This window comes from Netta rufina (assembly GCF_964035555.1).
Source record: "Netta rufina genome assembly, chromosome: 3".
Lineage (NCBI taxonomy): Eukaryota > Metazoa > Chordata > Aves > Anseriformes > Anatidae > Netta > Netta rufina.
In genome coordinates this window covers 93,171,397-93,192,655 of record NC_140125.1, presented here as the reverse complement: position 1 = coordinate 93,192,655, position 21,259 = coordinate 93,171,397, and the positions used below count along the sequence as shown (strand labels likewise).

The following is a 21,259-nucleotide window of genomic DNA, read 5'->3' as shown; positions in this document are numbered from 1 at the left end:
CATAGCTTTCTGATAATAAGAACCCCTTATACATAGACAAGCAAAATTTGGGCTCAGACATGGAACTAAGTTATGGAAGGTCAGCTCAGGCCTCAGCAAAAGGCTTCATCATTACAGTTAAGCTAATTTAAATGACCTTGCACTTGTTGAGGAATAAGGTTCATGCACAGATACGTACTTGCAAAAGGTGCCACGTAACAAGTTATTTCTGTACTAACTAGTAGCGTATAAGCAAGTACATTTAAGTATTCTACTTGGCAGCCTCAGCAAAATCCTTAACTTTGAGGCAACCAACCTTTCCATGAAATCCACAAGGGAGGAAAGGTACCCAAGGACTTTAGAAGCCTGTAAAATGAGGAAGGAGCACATGTCTAGGTAGTATAATGAAGTAGTGTTATAGTCCCTATGAAATATGTGCAAAGCAGTAGCTCTGGAAGGTCAAAAGCACTTTAGCCATGTTAGTATGGCATTATATCTGGCTTTACTGCCATGCCTCTCAAGAGAATAAATTAGACGGGCTGACACCATGCTGATGCAGTTAATTTTTTTTTTACATTCAGTCTAGCTGGGAAATCTTGACCTGTGATGTACATACAGTATGTTCATTTTTGTCAGCTAAATTAATCTAAGCCATCACCTCCCCCTGTTTTCACTAAAGAATTATAAAACTATTTCCAAGTATTTCTAAATCTGCTTGATATGTAGCAATAATGTTTAAGATAAACTGACAGAATGCACCCATGGCATATACTGTACTGAATATTTTTTATTGAAAATCTTTTTTTTTTCCTACTTAGTATAAATAATTAATAATTGATACACCAGCTACAGACAGACAATATGGGAGAGAAGGCATCACCATAATCTTACATTATGTGTAAGAATCAGATCCAAGACTTTGTTCTGGTCAATATGGAGCGATGTACGAAAAAATAGTATTTCGTGCAGAGGTGATTCTGAACTCTTTAATAATACTGTTGCTGCAGTCAGTGGCCTCTACAAAGGTGCAGCAAACGTGGACAAAAATCTGAGAGAATCAAACTGAGATATTCTCAAAGTCAATGATTGCTTTAGGCAGTGGGTACGATGAAAAATGGGTGTAGGTCCTAAAATGTACTTGACTGCATGAGCACAGTGTCCTTCTTATAATGTGGTGCCTTCTACATAGATAGTTTTCGTAAATAAAGCATTGCTTCTCTTCAGCAGTCAAAAATAAGAAGCAGAGATTGTTCTATTCCTCCTTTACTCGTATGAATTGAGAAAGAAGATGGTTCTGTTTGAAGATCAATAGTAACTAACTATACAGCACATTGATGAAATTGCCTTAGAATTACTATACAAAATACATACACAAATTGTACAGTAATGAGCATGAAGAACAAACACTTCACATTTAGATATTCATTGCCAAAAGACAAGGATTTTCCTCCCTAAAGGCAGAGATCTGTAACCCAAAACAATTATATTTTACTAAGCAAGGAGAGTGTACTGTCATCCAAGTTTCTAATCACCAGATTCAATCTGTATACACAGCAAGAGTTGCTGCTGCCAAGCACTCATTATGAATGGACTGTAGCATCACATATTTTGAACATAATCCATAGAAAAAAGTAGGTAGTTATTGACTTTATCTCCTTAATGACCTTAAGGAGTCTCCTTAAGAGTTTGCATGCACTACAGAGACTTTGTTCCTTACAATTGGGATTCTCAGCTGTTCAGTAACTTCCCTGCTTTGAAACTGAAAATATGGACCAGTCTACCTTCCCCTTCTGCTGAAGCTGTGACTATAAGACTTGGAATAAAATTGTCAAAAGGTGACAACCCCAAACTGGCTTTGTGTGGCTAAAAGTTGGACACTAATTTAACCATGGGTGCCTGGTTTCCATTCTGGACCAAAGAACACAGACCACTGGGCCAAGCATACAAAGCCTGTATCAACTCATATAATTCAATACCTGATGGGCGGCATTTGAGGGCACTGAGAAAACTGGCTTATAACCTTGGAAAGCTTTCTGTTGTCTGAAAATTTATGGAAATTGGGGAAGGTTCTGAAAAGCCATAGAAACTGAGGGAGATCACCAGGGAAGGACAAACATGGCACTCATTTCTGCTTCAAATTCCCATTTTGCATCTCGGTTGGGTGTTCCCTATTCAACCTTGCCATGCATTCTCGACAACTCTTTTCCTCAACCATGGATGAGCAGAAATTTGAACAAAGCTGCCACCAGTCTCACGTTTGATCAGTTAAGGGATGGCTTAAGACTTTAGTTAGCACTAAGGTCCCTTTCAGGGCAAAAATGTTTATGTCTTTTATGATCTTGGCTCTGGGGATTTGTTTATCCAATGAGAGCTTAAGAGGGAGGAGGGGACACAGCACTTCAAGCCAAATGCTACGTAAGGTTACACAGTACTCTTGTATGTTCCTCTTGGCCCAGGAAATCTGCCAAATAGCATTGAAGCTCAGCAAGTGCAACAAAAAGTACCCTCACCTTTCCTTACAAAGCAGTTTAACATATAACACGGACATTCCAGCACTTCTGAGGAGAATGGACAAAGTGAATTTGTCACTTCAAGATGGAGTGTTCACTGAACTTGAAATTCCCAGTACTGATGTGAATGCTCTAATTATTAAAGACAGACCCCACTACCTACACATTGAGTGAAGAATTTCACAGTGTACATGTGAAATTTCTTCTCAGCACACCAATCACTTTTGGCCTTTCTCTCTACTCAAGCTGCATCTTGCTTTGGAATCTCAGGGAGCCAAGAGATTCCTCCTCTCAGAGGAATGACTATAAACACACAGTCATTGTCTTGGTAGTGTAGTTGCTCTTCTTCTGTATATCAATAGCAGGGAGTAAAGACAGAGGTCTGAGGACAGCAGATGCAAGCACTGCCAGCTGGCTGGCAGCAGGAATATGCAGAAGTAGCTGGGAAGGTCAGAAAGATAAACCCAACTTTTCTTCCTTTTCACTGCTAGGTTTGTGGGACTTTTCTGTTAGGTCAGCCCACCGTATAAAAAGCAGAGCAGAATTATTTATTGTCATGCAGAGAAGATGAACAGGCAGTTTTGTGGCCCGGGATAAGGAAAGTTGGAGTTCAGACTTGGTATTATAGAAAAAATACATGATGAGGTAAATTTTAAAACAAGGTTTTGAGTTGGTTTGACATAAAACTTAAATATATCCTTAGTCACTTGCAAGTGGCAGTTTGTACTGATGTCATACAGAAAATAGGACTATAAAGGGTAAGCCTGCGATTAAGAGACTAGCCATTCAAGGAATAAGTACTGTGCTCTGCAGAAACGATGAGTGAACTTTCACAGCAACAAGTGGTACTTAGCCATTTTTAAGCAATTTTTAAATCACACGTCCAAAAATCATCTGTTTGGATCAGAATTTTGAATTTATATACCTGTTTTATACATCTCACATTTTAGTCACTGAACTCTTACTTTTTGTATTGGATGTGGGTACCAAGCTGTCTGTAGTGTGGGAGCTGCTGGGGTGGAAAATGTAAGGAGAAGCTGGGGCTACCCTGTGCTGGACACAACTGATCCCAGCCGGCTCCATCAGCCAAGCTGACAGTGCCTCTGCGAAAGTGCATGTGAGAAAAAGGAAAAGGCTGCACAGGCAGAGTGAGTACTGAGGGGAAAAAGTGTAAGAAACAATTCTGTGAACACCAAGGTCAGAGAAGGAGGGAGAGGAGGTGCTCCAGGCACCAGAGCAGACATTCTTCCACAGTCCATGCAGGAGACCATAGTAGAGCAGGGAAGGACTGCCATCACAGCAGAAGACCCATGCAAGAGAAAAGTGTGAGGAGTAGGTAACAGCAGAGAGGAACTGTTATGAATGGACTGCAACCCACCATTACTCTGTACTGCTTGAGGAGGGCAAAGTAGAGGAGTCAGGAAATGATATTGAGCCAGTGAAGAAGTATGGGGTAGAAGAAAGCTGTTGTTTTAATTTCTTTGCTTCTCACCATCCAAAAATCTATTTTAATTGGCAATAAAAACAATTTTGCTTAAGTTGGATCCATTCTGCCCTTGATGGTAACTGGTAAGTCTCCCTGTCTTTACCTTGACCCATGAGCTTTTTCGCCTTATTTTCTTCCCTGTCTTGTTGAGAAGTGAAGTGAGAGCAGCTGGGTGGATATCTCGCAGCTGGTGACTAAATGATTCTTAGAATTATTCTAATAGCTGAAATTATTTACTTAACCTCAAGATTAAATACATATATATATATATATAAAAGAAAATAAAGACTTAAGAACTAGCAAATATGTCAATGAATGCAGTAAAAACTTTTGCTAGTCATAGAATCCTTTCAAAAGAAGCAATTAGGCATCATCCCAAAAAATTCTCTACTCAAAACAGTTGTATTCTAATTAGATTCATTCTGCATCAGACTTGGTGACCCTGACACTTATGGTTTATACTTCAATATAAAATGATTTTTCATGAACATGAAAAATATTTCATTTGAGGCATGTCTGAATCATCTGGATTGCACTTTGACATAAGGTTGTTTGGATGGTAAGATTTATAAAGAAAAAATGATTAACACCTGAATCACGAAAAAGACCTTAAGGGTAAGTTATCATCATACATTATGTTTAATTACTTATTCCTATTACTTTGTCATATTTCACAGCTGAAGCGAGAGTAATATTAATGTTTTAGTTAACAGGCTTGTTTTTAATATCAATGTGGAATATATATTTATGTAGTTTTTTCTTGTGTTTTTCTTTATCATAATTATGTACCAATGCACACTCAGAGTGCAGCAACCCATTAATTGATTTGTGATAATGAAGATATAGCTATACTCATTGATTATATTTCATTATCGTGCTTGTAATTTTAAATTGATGATTATGTTACATATAATTTCACAAAGAGTAACAGAAGTTCCACTTGCCTGCACTATATCTTCAGATACAAAGGTTTATTAACCTATCAAGCCATCATGAAATCTGTGCAATAGCCTTTCATACTCCTTTGATTTCCCTTTTAGGTACCAAAACCCAAAACACAATCCTCAAAATGTATATCCACTAGAGAAGCCAGTGGTGGTCAAGAGGCTGGGAGGCAACAGTTGACCCAAACTGACCAAAGGGATATTGCATACCATATGATGTCAAGCTCAGCAATAAACATGAATTTACAAAGGGGAGTCACGCTTGGCCAATGTGAAAGTCATCACCACAGAAGGCTGTCTTAGTGAATGAAAGGAGAGAAGTGGTTGTCTATCTCAATTTTATTAAGGCTTCCAACATTGTCTCCTGTAGCATCGGTATAGACAAGCTAAAAAAATAAAGGTTGGACAAGTGCCCAATGAGATGGATTAAAAGCCCACTGGTTTGTGATCAGTGGCACAAAGTCAATCCAGATGCCAGTCACTAGTGGGGTATCCCAGAGTTTGATAGTAGCTCCAGTATTTAACATCTTTACTAACTTAGGACAGTTTATTGGAGTGCACCCTCAACATCTGCAGTTGGCTGTTTTGCCCTTCAAAAGTATTTTGACAGACCCAAGCCAGGACTGAGAGGACTCTCAAAGAAATGAACAAGGAGAAATGCAAAGTCCTGTACCTAGGAATGAACATCACATGAACCAGTATGCTCTTCACGAAAACCAGCTGGAAAGTCTCTTTGCAGAGAACTTATAGTCCTAGTAGACACATTGATCATGAACCATCAGTGCATCCCTGCAACAGGAAAAGCCAGCAGTATCCTGACCTGCATGAAGCAGAGTTTTGCCTGCAGGTGGAAGGAGGTGATTCTTCCTCTCTACTCCATACGAAGACAGTTCTAGGCTCCTCAGAACAAGAAAGGCGTGGACTTATTGGAGCAACACCAGAGCAGTATCACAAAGATGATTAAGGGACTGAAGTCTCTTTCATAAGAGACATGAGAGAGCTTGGACTGTTCAGCCTGGAGAAGAGAAATCTCAAAGGGATCTTACCCATGTGTACAAAACCTGACGGGAGGGGGATGAAGCAGCAGCAGACTCTTCTCAGTAGCATCCACAGACAAGACAAGAAGCAAGGGGCACTAACTGCAACATTGTAGGTTCTGACAGAACTTAAGGAAATGTATCTTTGTTGTGAGGGTGACCAAGCATGGAACAGGTTGCCCGGAGAGGTTACGGAATCTCCATCCTTGGAGATCTTCAGAATCCAAGTGGACACAGTCCCAGACAATCTGCTCTAGTTGACCTTGCTTGAGAAGTGAGTAGGACTAGATGATCTCAAGGGATCCAATCCGACCTAAAAGGTCCTGTGATTCTGTGATAAATATATTTATCTAATATTTTATAACATGAGACTAACTATGACCCTCCAGCAAAATGGAAAACAGTACTGATAATTTTTCCATATTATTTTTTTAATCTAAAGTTGTTGAAAAGCAAGTGTCAATGTATTAATTCTACTCTCAATTCTACTTGTTCTTTTGAATGATTCACTTACTAAGTAAACGACTGCTTTTAGTATGAACATGCCACAATATTTAATGTACAAGTGTAGTGGCTAGAGAAATATCTTTACCGTAGATTATTTGTAGAGCAATGCAAGTAAATATTTTTTCACTTAAGTCTTTATACATGTAATGACTTGAGTATGACTGAAGCAGTATTTTTTTCAGCTGAAAACCTAATAAAAAATTTACTAGTCTTTTTTTAACCCGTAGTACAAGATTCCTTTAAATTAATAATTTTTGGTTTTGCTATTTTCTAAAAGAAAGCACAATTTTCAAATGATAAATTAACTTTATTTTTATTTAAAAATAAACAAACAAACATAAAACAAGGCTGACAAAATGTTTTTGCTTGCATTGATGCTTCTAATATTTTGATCAGAATCAGACCAACTGTACTGATCAGTTTTTCAAATACTTTCAGTTGTCCTAAATCTTTTTAGATTTGTAGTTCAATTATATTTGCATCTTCCCATTCCTGTCTGCATAAACCAAGAGTGTAAATTAAGTCTGAGTCCACAAAGACTATCCAGACAGCCTCAGATGATGGAAGCCCCCAAAGGGAAAGGCATTCAAATGGCATCTGGGAGAGAGAAGAATACAACAAGTAGAATGAAACAGTTTCAGTTCTCTCTTTAGTTTTATATGAAGACACCTAATATCTACATATGAGCTGAGTGTCTAAGTCCGCAATATAGTCTGCAGAGATTAAATAAAAATAATCATGAGAACTTCAGAGACTGATCCCATCAACACTAAAGGCACTCAGGGAAGTATTAAGTCACCTAAATTGGTTTACGACGTCATACGAGAAGGCCTCTGGGATCCAATAAAACAGTGCAAGTCCTGTAGTTACTATTTAAAACCCATGGGAAACCCATGACCTTCTGGAGGGTCAGCTAAAGACAAGACAGAATATGCTGGGGGAAGTGTAAAATTGTTCAAGACAACTGTGTTGAGGCAACTAAATCTTGATGTCAGGATCTGACAGCTGAACAGGCTGCTGGAATCCTTTGACTGTATCTCTCTGCTGATGGTATTAGGAGCTTAGTCAGACAGAATATTACTGATGCAAAGACACATAAATTTAAGCACTTCTTCCCAAAACTGATTCTTGCCATTTATACTTCATTATGTCACGAAAGTTAAAAGTAGCTTTACTATGAATTGAAGGGACAGACATATTGCAACAGTATGTGTAAAACTGGGAAAAACTAATAGTTTGTGTGCTTGGAAGCAAGTGGTCACACTAATGTAAGGAGACAGGATGTAGATTTCGCTTCCTAAAGTCACTGGTCTGAAAAAACAACACACATCTGTTTACAAAGGTCATTTTCAGAAACAGAGATTACGTGTATTCTATATAAACATTTGCGGAAGAGCACATATAAGTACAACAGCAGCAGCTGATGAAGCTGAAATAATCAGATCTGGCGTTATCAAGAGTACCTAGTGGAACTGAGCAGCATTCTTTCATGGAGTAACACTGGCCAGACAAAGCAAATTTAAAAAAAAAAAAAAAAAGGGGGGGGGGGGCTAGACTGGAGACAGAAACTTCATATTACTAGGTCATCTGCTGCTTTGACGTAGCCTTGCTCGACAGTGTGATTGAGGATGACTAAATGTATGAAGGAATACTGCAGAAGAGGGAATGCAGTTATCTCTAGCAGGTATAAAAAACTGTTTTTTTTATATTATGCTTTTGTTTTTTTTACTTTTCTCCTCCTTCTAATATAGCATTGCTGTATTAAGTCACTTATGATTTCTCACCAGGGGAAAAACAGTTCCTTGAATGCCTAGATCTCTTATTTTCTGGGGCAATCTCTATACAGGTTAAGACGACCATTGTTGCTGCCACTTAAATCCTGACACAAAGGATACATCTGTGCACTTGTCATCTCAGCTGTGATAACTTTTTGTAAAAGTCTATATGAGCTGCAAGACAGCAATCTTACAGTGCTGAGAAAAATGTTTTAAATATTAGTACATTTTTAAAAAATATTTTTGTTAAATAGCTATTTAAAATGAAATAAAATGTTGAGCGATGTAAAATGAATAAAAATTATGTAAATTTACAGAAAACACATAACTTTAAGTGATACATTAACTATCGAAATTCTAGAGCCTACACAGTAGAGATCAGTGTTTTAAGACTGCCTTCCTTGAGACATTAAATTACATTATGACCAAAAAAAACCAATAACCAACATTCAAAATGTCTGGTGAAAGACAGTACTTTTAAAATAAGTTTTTATAAACAAAATGAAATAAAGTAACATAATTTGGCCTAACCCATTTGATGTATTATTGTAATGACTAAGTTCTAAAATCTCAAAACAACCAGGGAACTACTTTACAATTTTGTATGTTTGTCAGGGAAACATACACTTGACACATGCTCTTTGTTCACACTGACACTGAAAGAATTTTTCTGCAGCATCTGTTTCAGTGTAAATAATAGAAATATTTTGTAATCATTTCATGTTAGAAACTGTACAAAACAAAAATTTTAGTAGGCATGTATCCTCCATAGAAGAAAAATTTAATGTACAAATACTGCATTTCATTATCTGTAATCTGATCTCATCACTAGGTGTAGTAAATTATATGATATTTGTTATATTTCTGAGCAAGATTAAACAATATAACTATTGTTGAGCTTGAATTTACTCCTTCTGGATCTTTATTTCTTTACTGTTCTTTCCAGTATTAACCATCCCTATGTACTCTTATTTTTTTGGAAATGTGATGTGTGCTGGGTTCTAAGTCTTAAGGAATTATATGGTCAAGCTAACAAAATGACAAAAATAACAATAGAAAACGTGAGGGGTTCATCTATTTGACTAAGTATCAGTGTTAGGTAGAAATCCAATTGTCCATACTATTATTCAGGTATTACTCAGTTTTATAATTAGTAAACAAGGTAGGTGGCAATGTTTGAAGAAAATAAAGAAAACTTCCAATGTTAGTATGCTGTCAGAGCCTTAAAATATTCAATGATACTCATCCAACTGTACAGCATACTGAAGTGGAATATTCCCAACAGACTGACTCATACCATCTAATTTTACTGAAGTTTTCTTCGTAATTCTGAAGAGCGATGTCTTGCTCTAAAAAGACCTTGCTTTCAAATCAAACTACTTTTAACTCTCTTCTGCTAACACTTTAAACTTTTTCAAGATTACGTTTGCTTTCACCAAGACATTGAAGATGCTGCACATACAGCTTTGCAATTTCTTCTTTAACCCTTATTATGCATCAGGTTTCTAAAAGCAATCAATACCCCCAACACTTTGCATTGGATGAATTACTCTTTGACATGTTGCACTTTAAGGGTGAAAAAAGCACTCACTGCAATCAAGCGATGGGCAATCTATCACTAATTTTTGAGTAACAGTCACCAGGATATCACATTGCCCTTGACAGTAAGTAACTAACACTAGGTAATAAACAACTATCCTTATTAATATACTGAAGAGTATTGCATTTGTAGCAGATGACTACTTGTAATAGAAAACAACTATGATAGCTGACATAGAAACAAAATGAAAAACACCTATCCTTCCAGGGTAGTTGTGTAAGGGAAATGAACTCAAGTCAACCTTCTTACTCAAATAATGAAAAATGATAGAAAGAAAACACTTGCAGATTGCATATTCTTTTTTACATTGGAGTCTCATGAGCCCTTCAAGTACAGATGTCTTTTACGAATATAACTGGAAATTCTTACAGAAATATATACGTAAAGTTGAAGGCAATTGTTTTAAAATCTAGTAGTTAAAATTTTACATCTGCAGGACCACTGGCACCACCACATCACTGCACCGCTAATGAACCACAGTGTTTTTGATACCCAAGAAGTATTATTAATCAGAACACAGTGCTGACGAGAATAATCTGGGAAAAATGTTTTTAAAGTTTTAGGCAAGAGAATTATATGGATTTTCCTCAACTTTGCTGAAATGTCATTAAAAATGTGAAGAATACAGTACAAGTGATACATGCACTAAAGTCTGTGACAAATGGAAGGTTATACAACCGTACTGGTATTTCCCAAACTGTACTTCGCTCTGCAGACTCACTACATTCCTCTCAGTTAAGGGGATGCCAAAAGAATCCTCTCTAGTCTTTTGAACTTATGTGATATTCATCACAGACTGGAACACATATGAAAAATGTTATACAAAAAATATGCAGAAATCACGCAACTTGAGGCAGAAAACCGTAACAATTTCTTCAAGCACAGTCATATGACCCCAAGTGTATTTAGGTTGCTTAAACTGAATACATCAAAACATTAAGCATGAATTGTTCTGCTACATATAAAGCATTTAAGTAAATGTCAGCATCATTTTAGAGAAATTTTAGTACATCTCTACCCATTAAATATTTTGTCATTAGTGCTGTAAAAATGTAAAGATTAACACTAATAGCAACACAGTCAGCCCAACAGGTCAGTAAAGTCAAAGCGTTACTATGGTTATGTGCAAATCTAGATGACAAGGTAGCATTTTATTGTGTTTGTAAAATTTACTTTGTATCTATGGTAATATTTTTCTTGGTTGATTTCAGAAAACAATGATTTACTTTGCACTATACAATCTCCTTTAAATGTGTTTCAGCATAATGTACAAGTGAGTAAAGAAACTATAAATCAACACTTAATTTAAGTAACACCTTGACCTACTTAGCAAGAATTGGATCAGAGTCCTGTTTGAGTTAATATTGATTTATCCTCCAATAAGCAAAAGATCCCGTGTCTTCCTTGATTTAGTTGAGGCCATTGCTATGAAATTAAAAACGAGTAAAACCCGTAATATAGCCCTCTCGTCTGTGGTAGAGAATGTACCATACCTGTGAATCCAGGAGAACAGAAGCACTGATAACCTCCAAGCCTGTTGATGCAGCTTCCTCCATTCAAACAAGGCAAGGTTTCACACTCATCTACATCCATCTCACACAGAGACCCATAGTATCCAGGTGCACAATTACAGAGGAATCTTCACAGAAGAGAAATTGTGTGACTCAGTGGAAGCAAACAACATCATCTATTGTAATATTCTGAAGCTATAGGTATGTTCTGATGTCAAACTGTGGTCCCTAATCACCATCCATATTGAAATAATTAACAGACTCCTCTCATTTCCATGTTTCTAAAGCATGCATAGCAATTTAGTGTTGGATTTTTTTATTTTTTTAATTAGTAGGAAAATTGTGCTCAAAAATTTCAGCTGAACCTATAGGAAATGACATACAGGATAAAATTTTGTCAGAAGTCTCTGAAAAATTGTAGTGTTGTGGATACAAACACAAGATACAGTATTTTTTTCTTATTTATACTTAACTTTGTTAGTAAACACATTAAAAAACTTCATTGTTGGAAACTGAAGAGAGAGAAAGCAATCTAACTGCAGTTCATTTCTTCTATTTCACATTTATGCCAAATTTAAGAAAAAGGAGGAAAAGAACAAGTTGTGCCAACTTCCCTTCCATTTTCCTCTCAAATCACGTAAGAAACAAGTAGCTGAGCCAGCAACATTTGCTGACCCCATTTTAATAGAGAATCCGTGTTGCCTGCTGAAGGTCCCTTCCAAACCTCAATACAGTGAAGCACATTTTGCATTCAAGCAATTTTTTTTGATTTTTTATTTCATTTATTTGTAGTAACTAACCTGTTAATGAGATCAAGGCAAGTTCCATTGTTTCTGCAGGGTCCTGATAAGCATTCATTAACCTCCACCTCGCAAAGTGTCCCAGTGAAGCCATGCTGGCAGGAGCACCTAGCAAAGAGGACGTCATCATTTTACTTTTCAGTTTACCATAAAAAGATACCTGAAAAATATGGGGCATATTTTGGGAGGAACAAACCGAAAGTGTTTTTTTGTTTGCTTGTTTTTGTTTTTTTGTTTGGTTGTTTTGTTTGTTTGTTTGTTTGGTTTGGTTTTTGTTTGTTTTGTTTTTTAAGATCATTAGAAAGTTCTGCATTTCAACAAACTTCCTAAGTACAGTGACTTCAGCCTAGGAAATAGTATTTTCACTATTATTAGTTGAAGCCACAGATTTTGTGCTGACTCAGCTGTGCAGGGGCTCAGGGTTTGTCTTGACCTGACATGGTTTTTGTTTGTTTTGAGACCTACCCTGGAGCCAACTGACTGATGCCTCCCCTTGCTTTAGTTTCAGATCTGGGATTGGGACCTATGGAGACGGTGTGACACACTGGGACAAGCATGGTGTTGCAAGCACTCGCCCCTTGTGTCCATGGGGGCTAAGCAGTGCAAAGGAAGCAAATCACGATAATGAAACATACCAAAATAGCTCCAAGCAGGTAGAAGACTGAAAACCATAAAACACCCACCTAGCAGACACTTCCAAATGCAGGTCACTTGCGAAAACGCTGCCAGTTCTTCTTGAGAAAGATTGAAATCACTGATCCCAGAACCCAGACAGAGTTTGTGAGGACGCTCGTTACAACAAGGGCTAGATAACTGTAAGCTTTCTTACCTAACAATTTGAACTATATTTTTATGAAGCTCTTTTGTATTAATATGGACATAAGTATTAGTATGTTTGTAACTGGATCAATAATAGCTGTTTTAATACATGATTAGGTTGTTAAAATTTTAAATAGCCTAACAATAAATTATTGGGTCCACACATATGGCATGTTCCTTTCTGACCATAAGATCCTGTATGTAACATAACATGTAATGTGTCAAACCCATAACAAAATAAGGACGCATTATAGCACCAAAGGGCAGCAAACATAATACAAGCAAAGGTTGAAAAGAATAGCTAAAAGCTAATTAGCAATTTATCATACTGGGTATTCGTTGCTCAAATAATTTCCCTCACCTGTAACTGTTAACCCCGTCCACACAGAGACCTTCATTCTGGCATGGATCTGAGATGCACTCATCACTGTTAACTTCACAGTAAGTACCTTCAAATCCTGAAAAATAGATTGTATTAACTATGAATGAGTGAATTCCACTGCACAATTTGAATATACGGATCAAGGATCTTCTTGGGAGTTGAGCTATCTGAGCTCAGGATCAATTTTGGTAACGCAAGTGTCAGGCTTGAGAAAACTCAGCAACTGTAGAAGCTGCTAAAGAAAGAGCTGAGGAAAACATCAACTACTTCTCATGGGAGCACTTCAGCTGAGGCTCTCTGCCCTTTGAGCTGTGTTGCAGCCATGCCCGTGACCATGTATCAGTTCTGCACCCTGACTCTTGCCTCAGATCAGCTCCCTGGCTTGACCCTGTGCCCACTCAACTACTACAGATTTGACTGGTGATCTGGCACCTAGGCTGACCCTGGATACTGGAACTGGTCCTGCCCTGCTCACCTGACTCACATATTGTCAAGACGAGATCCTCAATGGTGAGGTTCCTGCCCTGGCACGCTTGGTTAGACTCCTGGCTCATTTTTGCTTGTGGAGCAGCTAGCCCTCACTGCTCCCTCCCTCACATGCTGCACATCAACTGCACATCAAGTGCAGCAAGCGGATGCCATCCTAAAGGAATTTTCTCCAATTATTTTATTCATTAGCTTCAACCAGTTCATCTCCAGAGACTAAAAGAAGCCTTATCATACTTTAATGAACCAGAAAGACCACATTTGGATGTAGCTCCTGGATACTGTGAAATGCAACCAGTTTTAAAGGACTTAAAAGGCTTTCTTGGGGCATGTAGGACAGTATCAGAAATGAAAAGCTAATTCAAAAATCTAGAGCATAATAAAGGTTAAGAGAGACCACATTTATCCAAAGCAGTCAGAAGATGAGAAAAACACATTTAGCTCGTTCTACTACTTACATCAAGAAAAATATTATTCATTATGATCTTATATGGAACAGCTTCTTATTCTTTTGTGATACTCGGTAATATCTGAGCAAGCATCTCCTTCTTAAAATACCACAGCTGTCATTAAAATACATAAAAAGGAAAATGGTAGACATTCATCATTCTGCTTCCACCTGACACCCCAATTGGTTATGGATGTTTTATAGTCTTTTTGAGGTAAATAATACTGAAGTGAAAACATAAAGCACCATTTAGACACATTTTTGATTGCAGTAGTACACACTATTCCAGCCCATGGCAAAATACAGCTACCTTGGAAAGACATAAATGAAATAAACATAGAGCAGGCATGGTATTTTACCTACTATTCCTACAAATGGAGAAAAATACTGGCTTCATTGCATAATTTAACCAGTTATTTATTTACTACATTATGATATAATAGATGTGTTCAATCTAATACTGAATACTGTCTTTTTTTTAACCAAAATAAATTAGCTCATCTTTTTTTTTAAAAAAAAAAGAAGTCAATCTTATTTTTCTTAATGATACATGCTAACCGTAAAAGACACCAAACTATGTAGATGACACATTTTGATCTACAATTTAAAAGCACTGTTCTGAATTCATGCAGCAATGCTGAACAACTTTAGCCATGCCGGCCATTTTTACAGATCTCAACAAAAACCGTTCGCGTTCAGCTAAAACTGTTTATCAGAAACACTCGAATCTTCTTAAAAGAACATAAAAATATCAGTGTTATTTGCACTGTTTTATACATAATTTCTGGATGTCTGTGGTGTAGTATAAAGTCTGCAAAATGAATATTTCAATGAAAGCAATTGGTTAAAAAGCCAATTTTAATTCACCACTGATGTATGTTCTCAGAGAAAATTATGAAATTAAATTTAAATGTGCACATTTCTTGTACAAACAACAGAAAAACCTCAAAATACGTACTTTTATGTTAGGATCAAAATACCTGTACAATGTTTACAAATATATTTGGACAGCAACCAACCATACTGTTTTCAGATCCAAAAGACTACTTTAAATACTCACATGTAAGAGGAGTTGGCCTAAGGAAAGAGTTACCCTCCTCATTTACTTACACAGTGCTGTTAAAACTATGAGAGACCTCATGGGTCTAACACGCATGGACATGTAGTTCTTGTATTTTACATGACAGTCAAACATGATTTAAAGTGCGATGTAACACATTAGTAAATTTTGTATAACTTACAAATGCTGCCACACATAGCCAGGATCTTCTGGAAGACTAAAGCTAAGATCAACGTATGGTTGCAATTTTTTCAGTAATGTAGATGTTTCCAGATTGTTTCACATGGGGGGGGGAGGAAGGAACAGACGTGTTTTCCATTTAAATCAATTTAAAATGTTTAAAATGTCAGACATACTACTGAATCTAACATTTAAGTTACAAAGAAACTTGCAGTACATAAACAAGCATTCACTTAGTGGAGCCAAAAAAATATACTGGAAGACTTAATTTGTAGTTTATATGGCAAATATATTTCATTCATCTGAATTACAAAACACAAAACCTTTTTATTTAAGCAAACTATTTTGTAAAGCAGCACGTTACTTAAAAGCCTGAAAATATGCATGCTGCTGTAAGGTACTGTTACTCTAACAATATTTAGTATTATGTGTAGGACAGTAATATGCACATTTAAATGCAAGTACTTCCTGCTTTTGCTAGTGCAAATCAGTCAAGCTTCGGATCTAAACTGTAAATCAATAGCACATGTAAATGATTTGTTGCAGCTCTCCAGCCATATACTTTAACAGGTAGCTTTTCCACATTTCAAACCTGGGTGACACATTAAAAATGCAATTTTTGACCTTAACGCTTTTTATGTGGAAAACCTGAAAGCTTTCTGAACTCAGTTCAAACTACTCTGAACTTCTAAATGAAAAGCTGCATCTAATCAATAGGGAAGAGCAAATGGCACACACTGCCACTCTGGAATACAGAATTGCATTAGATACCTGCTCAAAATTTCCAATATTGAGTTTAAGAAATTATCCTAACAGGGATGGACAATCGAGCGGTTTTTCTTTTTTTTCCCCCCACGGGTCTGGCCATAAGTAGATGAATGTCATTGTAATGACAAATAAATGTTTTTTATTTGCCAGATGTATTTTACATTATTTTTCCTATGACATTTAGGAAACTCAAGTAAGATAGGAACGGAATCTCATTGGTATTAGAGAAGTTTCAAATAGGATCTTTTTCACAAAGTAGTTATCCACTTCAATTTTCACAGAACTACCAACATCCTGTGAAAGTTTTTCCAACAGTATCAGTGGATGAAGCATTACTTAAGTTGGGATAGACCCTATTGCTCCTTCGGCTTCTCTGAAATACTGGAAATGGCTACTCTGTGTGATCTGCAATGCATAGTGTAGCCACACATCTGCTGTTATTATTATGGTCATGTTTGTTTGCTTAATCCATTTCAGAGAAATACCACAAAATTTACCTTCAAAGGCAACAAAAAGGACAAACTGCGTTCTTTCTCTATAAGCTCTCCACTGATTTACACACCAGCAAAGAATCATGGATTGTACTTGTCTTCTCATTGTGAAACACTTCTGAACCAATGTTTGCAAACATAACACACAGCTGTGAAGTCTTTAAATTTTTAGATACAGTACTTTATACTGCATCAAAATACATAGTAAATTGTTTGACTCATTATTTGAGTATTTTATCAAGCAACTCTCAAGCAGCCCACTTCACCATCAGCTGAACCAATGTTTGTTTCATATGCACATGGTGGTTTAACACCAATGGGTAGCTAAGCACCACCATGCTGCTCCCATTCCCTCACCTCACCAGAAAAGAAGGAGAAAATACAATGAAAAAAAAAAAAAAATGTAGGTTGAGATAAGGACAGGAAGATTATGCACCGATTTCTGTCACAGGAAAAACAGACTCGGCATAAGGAAGATTTATGTAATTTATTGCCTTTTGCTATTAAGACTAGAAGAGTAAGAAACTAAAAACATGTTCCTCCCCATTCATGTTCCTCCCACCTCCACACCCTGAGCAGGGCAGGTGAACAGGCAGTGGGAACTGCTGTCAGTCCCTAATGCACACTTCATCTCTGCCGCTCCTTCACAGTCACTCTCTGCCCCTACTCCACTGAAGGCTCGAACAGGCAGTGGGAACTGCTGTCAGTCCCTAATGCACACTTCATCTCTGCCGCTCCTTCACAGTCACTCTCTGCCCCTACTCCACTGAAGGCTCCTCCATGGGGTGGCTGCAGCGTGGAGATCTGCTCCATTGGCTGCAGGGGGACAGCCTGCTCCACCAGGGGCCTCTCCACAGGCTGCAGGGGAACTTCTGCTGCGTGCCTGGGGCACCTCCTGCCCTCCTGCTCCACTGACCTTGGGATGTGCAGGGCTGGTTCTCACTGCTCTCTCCCTGCTTCTGTTGTGCAGCTTTTTTTTCCCCTTTCTTCAGTCTGCTCCCCCAGAGGCCCATCCATTGTCGCTCCCTGTCTTGGCTCTGGCCAGCAGCAGGTCCCTTTTTGAGCCGGTGGGAGCTGGCTCTGATCTGACATGGAGCAGCTGCTGGGCTCTGCTCACAGAGGCACCCCCTCCAGCCCCTGCACTACCAAAACATCACCACAGAAGGTTAATACAGTGCATATTTACTATATTTATGAAATTGTCTAGTCAGTTGACACAAATATTAAATAGCTTTTTTTATTCTATGAAAGTTGTAACGACAACTACATTGTTCATTTAGTTCTTCTCATATACAGCTGCATTTTGCAACTCGTGATAAACTAGAGTCAGAACAACTAATGACTGGACTGTTAACTACATATCATGCAAGTTCTTTAATCAATATGTCATCTGGTACTAAGTCAGGTATCTTGGAATATTCCAACTATGTCTGTTGTGATTACCCTTTGTAATCTAGTCCGTAATCGTGACAAGCTTATTGGGAGAGAAAGTGATGCACGTGGCAGACAAAAACAGGATAAGAAGACAACTGAGAAAATCTATCTCCATAAAATGCTTTCAATTAGATTTTTATATTTTACCATACTTCCTGTTTTGATAGTCCTTAATAAGTGACTGCTTTTTTTGAGCATGTATGACTAACTCATTCCATGAATTATGCCTTTTACCCCTTTTCAATACTGAGATATTTTCAGCTTTCCAAGATCTGTTAGCTATGCACTTTACTCTTCCGTTAGTTCCCTGAAGATTTGTTATGATTCCTAGCTGCAAGTTTCAAGAACCCTTGAAGATTCCTTCAAAGTTCCTTCAGAACCTTGGCTGCAAGGTTTTTGTGTTCTTAAGAAACTATGCACAAATATCTTTTGAAAGACTTTTCTGGTGGATGTATAGAAAAGGTTTGAACTCTTTACAAATCATTTCTGAAAAAGGCTTCAGAATCAAACACACTATTAAAAGCTTTTTCCTATTGTTGTCATGAAGTTCAATATCATAATAGCACTCAATGAGCAGTTCACCTACCTTCACAATGACTTTTTTTTAACTCAGTAATTTACAGTAACCTTAGTAATAAAGATCCTAAGCTATAAATAATGATGACTTCTACATCTTGTCTCTGTATCTTTGCAATCCAGCAAGATGAGTAATACTATTGTGGTGTATACTGAAATTACTGTTTTGCTGTCTTTGGCCCTTGATACACTCCTATACCCCCACCATTTTTATGTATAAAAGCAATGACTTCAAAATCCTACCTAAATTCCAAATTCAGTAGTGCTTTCACTGCAGCTTTAATTAGCTAATGCATTCTTCAATTCTTATGCTAGATTTTATAGAGATGTTTTGCAGTTAAACTGTTGCTCCATTCCACCTTACAAGTTCTTGTACACTGATGGAGAAATTGTGTTTTTTAAGCCATGGCCCAGGAAAGCTTTAAGTGCCTGTTGCGATTTTACTTGTTGCACAGGAAGACAGACAGCAGTCTGCTTTTTTCCATCAGTAAGAGGAAGATTACTCCCCCGATGTCCTAGGCCTTCCTGACAGCTCAGCAGGAAGAGACTGCATTTCCAACTTGGTCCAATTTTTGTACTTTTAACAATATGCATGTATTCTGTCTATTTCTGCCTGTTTTGTCAATTTAGTCTGCCAGCTCTGCTAGCCAGGCTGATGTCTGTCTATGTTTTTGTAACAATTGACTCAAAAATAGTAATTCTGAATGGTGGAATCTGAACAGCCATAGATTTAATAACTATTGCAATATAAGAAATTAATATTAGGCAAACCGACATCTGTATTACCGGTCTTTCATCATAATTGATGAACCTGCTGTAATTCATGAAGGCTTTATGTGCTTTGAAAGATAGACATTCTTGTTGCTTTCATTGAAGAACAGCATTAAATTCAACATGTATTTTCAACTACTCTGCAGTAAAGATTAGGAAACATTAACTACAGCAGTTTTTACCTGTTTTGCAAATGCACAATGGATTTCCATCGACTTGTGCCAAGCACGTTGAGTTGTTTATGCAAGGATTGTAAGGCAGCTCACAGGGACTGAAGCGCTGATGGCAAAAGTCACCAGTATAAAATGGAGGACAAATGCATACAAACTGTCCCTGCTTAACAGATTCATAGCAGGTGGCTCCATTCAAGCATGGTTCAGAATCACATTCATTTATATCTACACTGCAGTCTGGCCCTGTCCACCCTGCTGTACACGAGCACCTGAAAAAAATGAGAATGAAAACAAGAATGAAAACCAACAACTTAGCCCAATCAATTCTAACTACTTCAATTAAGCAAACAAACAACAATAAACAACAAAAACACAATAATGTTTCTGTCCATAATTTTTTTTTTTGCCAATTGCATCAGTTTACACTATGAACACAAGCCATATTTAAGTTCTTCTCCACCAGTTTCTTTGTGTGAAGACAGAATTACTTATTCTGAATATCAGGATTTATCCACCTGGAATTATAAGTGGTTTATTTAATGCTGACAGAAGCATCTGGGTATCTTTTCTAAGCTGTTAAACAACAACAGTAATTATCAAATCTGAAATTCAAGGTTTTTCAAGATTTAGGATTGGAAAGACATCTTTTCATGTGTGAAATCTCCAGGTACTGCAGTGTTTAAGATGAATCCTTTTTACAGGATGCTTCTTTTTTGTACGCTTGTGTGAAGGGATGATACTGACAACACAGGAGAGAAAAAATGAGCCAAACCCCACATTACATCTGATTGTAGAGAATTTACTTTCATGAACTACATAAATAACTGTTTCCATTTCCAACATGAATATGACAAGGTGTTAAAAATTCAAACAAGGATTACAGTTTGCAGATGATTTCAAAATTTGCAGAGAAAACTTCATCATTAACTGCAATAAAAGGTCTGTTCCACCTTCTACATACCTACCTAATGGATTCAGCTTCTCACTGCCTAAAGATTTAAATATGATCTGAGGATATTTAATTGTTGAAGTGAAATCTGTCCAAGGGCAGATAATATGAATGCAAATGCCCTTCTTAGTTAAAACACTATTTAAAGCCTTCTTGTTCTACAAAGTTTTCTCACTAATTTCATTTCCTTTTTAGTATATTTTTGAGACAAACTGCTGTAATTCATGAAAACTATGCACTTTGAAAAGTACACATCCTTATTACTTTCACTGAAGATAGCACTGAATTCAACATTTACTTGCCACTGTTTTGCAGTGTAACAGACAATATGAAAGATTAACAGCAGCTCTTTCCTGGTTTGATTGATGTTGTTTCCAGGCATTAAACCATTCAAATATGGCTGGACAGTTCTACTCTGATGAGAGGACTTTTTCTTAAACAATAAATAGGACATTCAATGCAAAATCAATAGAATTAGGTAGCTCTGTTCTGTAGGGCATGGGTACTGCTTGCCACACGAAAGAACTTGAACCCTTTACAAAAAACAAAGGGAGTGTTTTCTTTGGAGTTGTT

General features: G+C 37.2%; 1 protein-coding gene across 1 annotated transcript in view; it reads right to left on the bottom strand.

Annotated features, from left to right (window-relative positions):
* Positions 1-21,259, bottom strand: part of EYS (eyes shut homolog) — a gene marked incomplete at both ends in the record, with an annotated part of 718,966 nt that overhangs the window by 470,670 nt on the left and 227,037 nt on the right. Inside the window, 4 exons of the mRNA XM_084285295.1 lie at positions 11,332-11,477; positions 12,150-12,257; positions 13,330-13,426; positions 19,747-20,006. Of these exons, the coding sequence (XP_084141421.1) occupies positions 11,332-11,477; positions 12,150-12,257; positions 13,330-13,426; positions 19,747-20,006 (611 nt within the window). The remainder of the gene's footprint in view (positions 1-11,331; positions 11,478-12,149; positions 12,258-13,329; positions 13,427-19,746; positions 20,007-21,259) is intronic.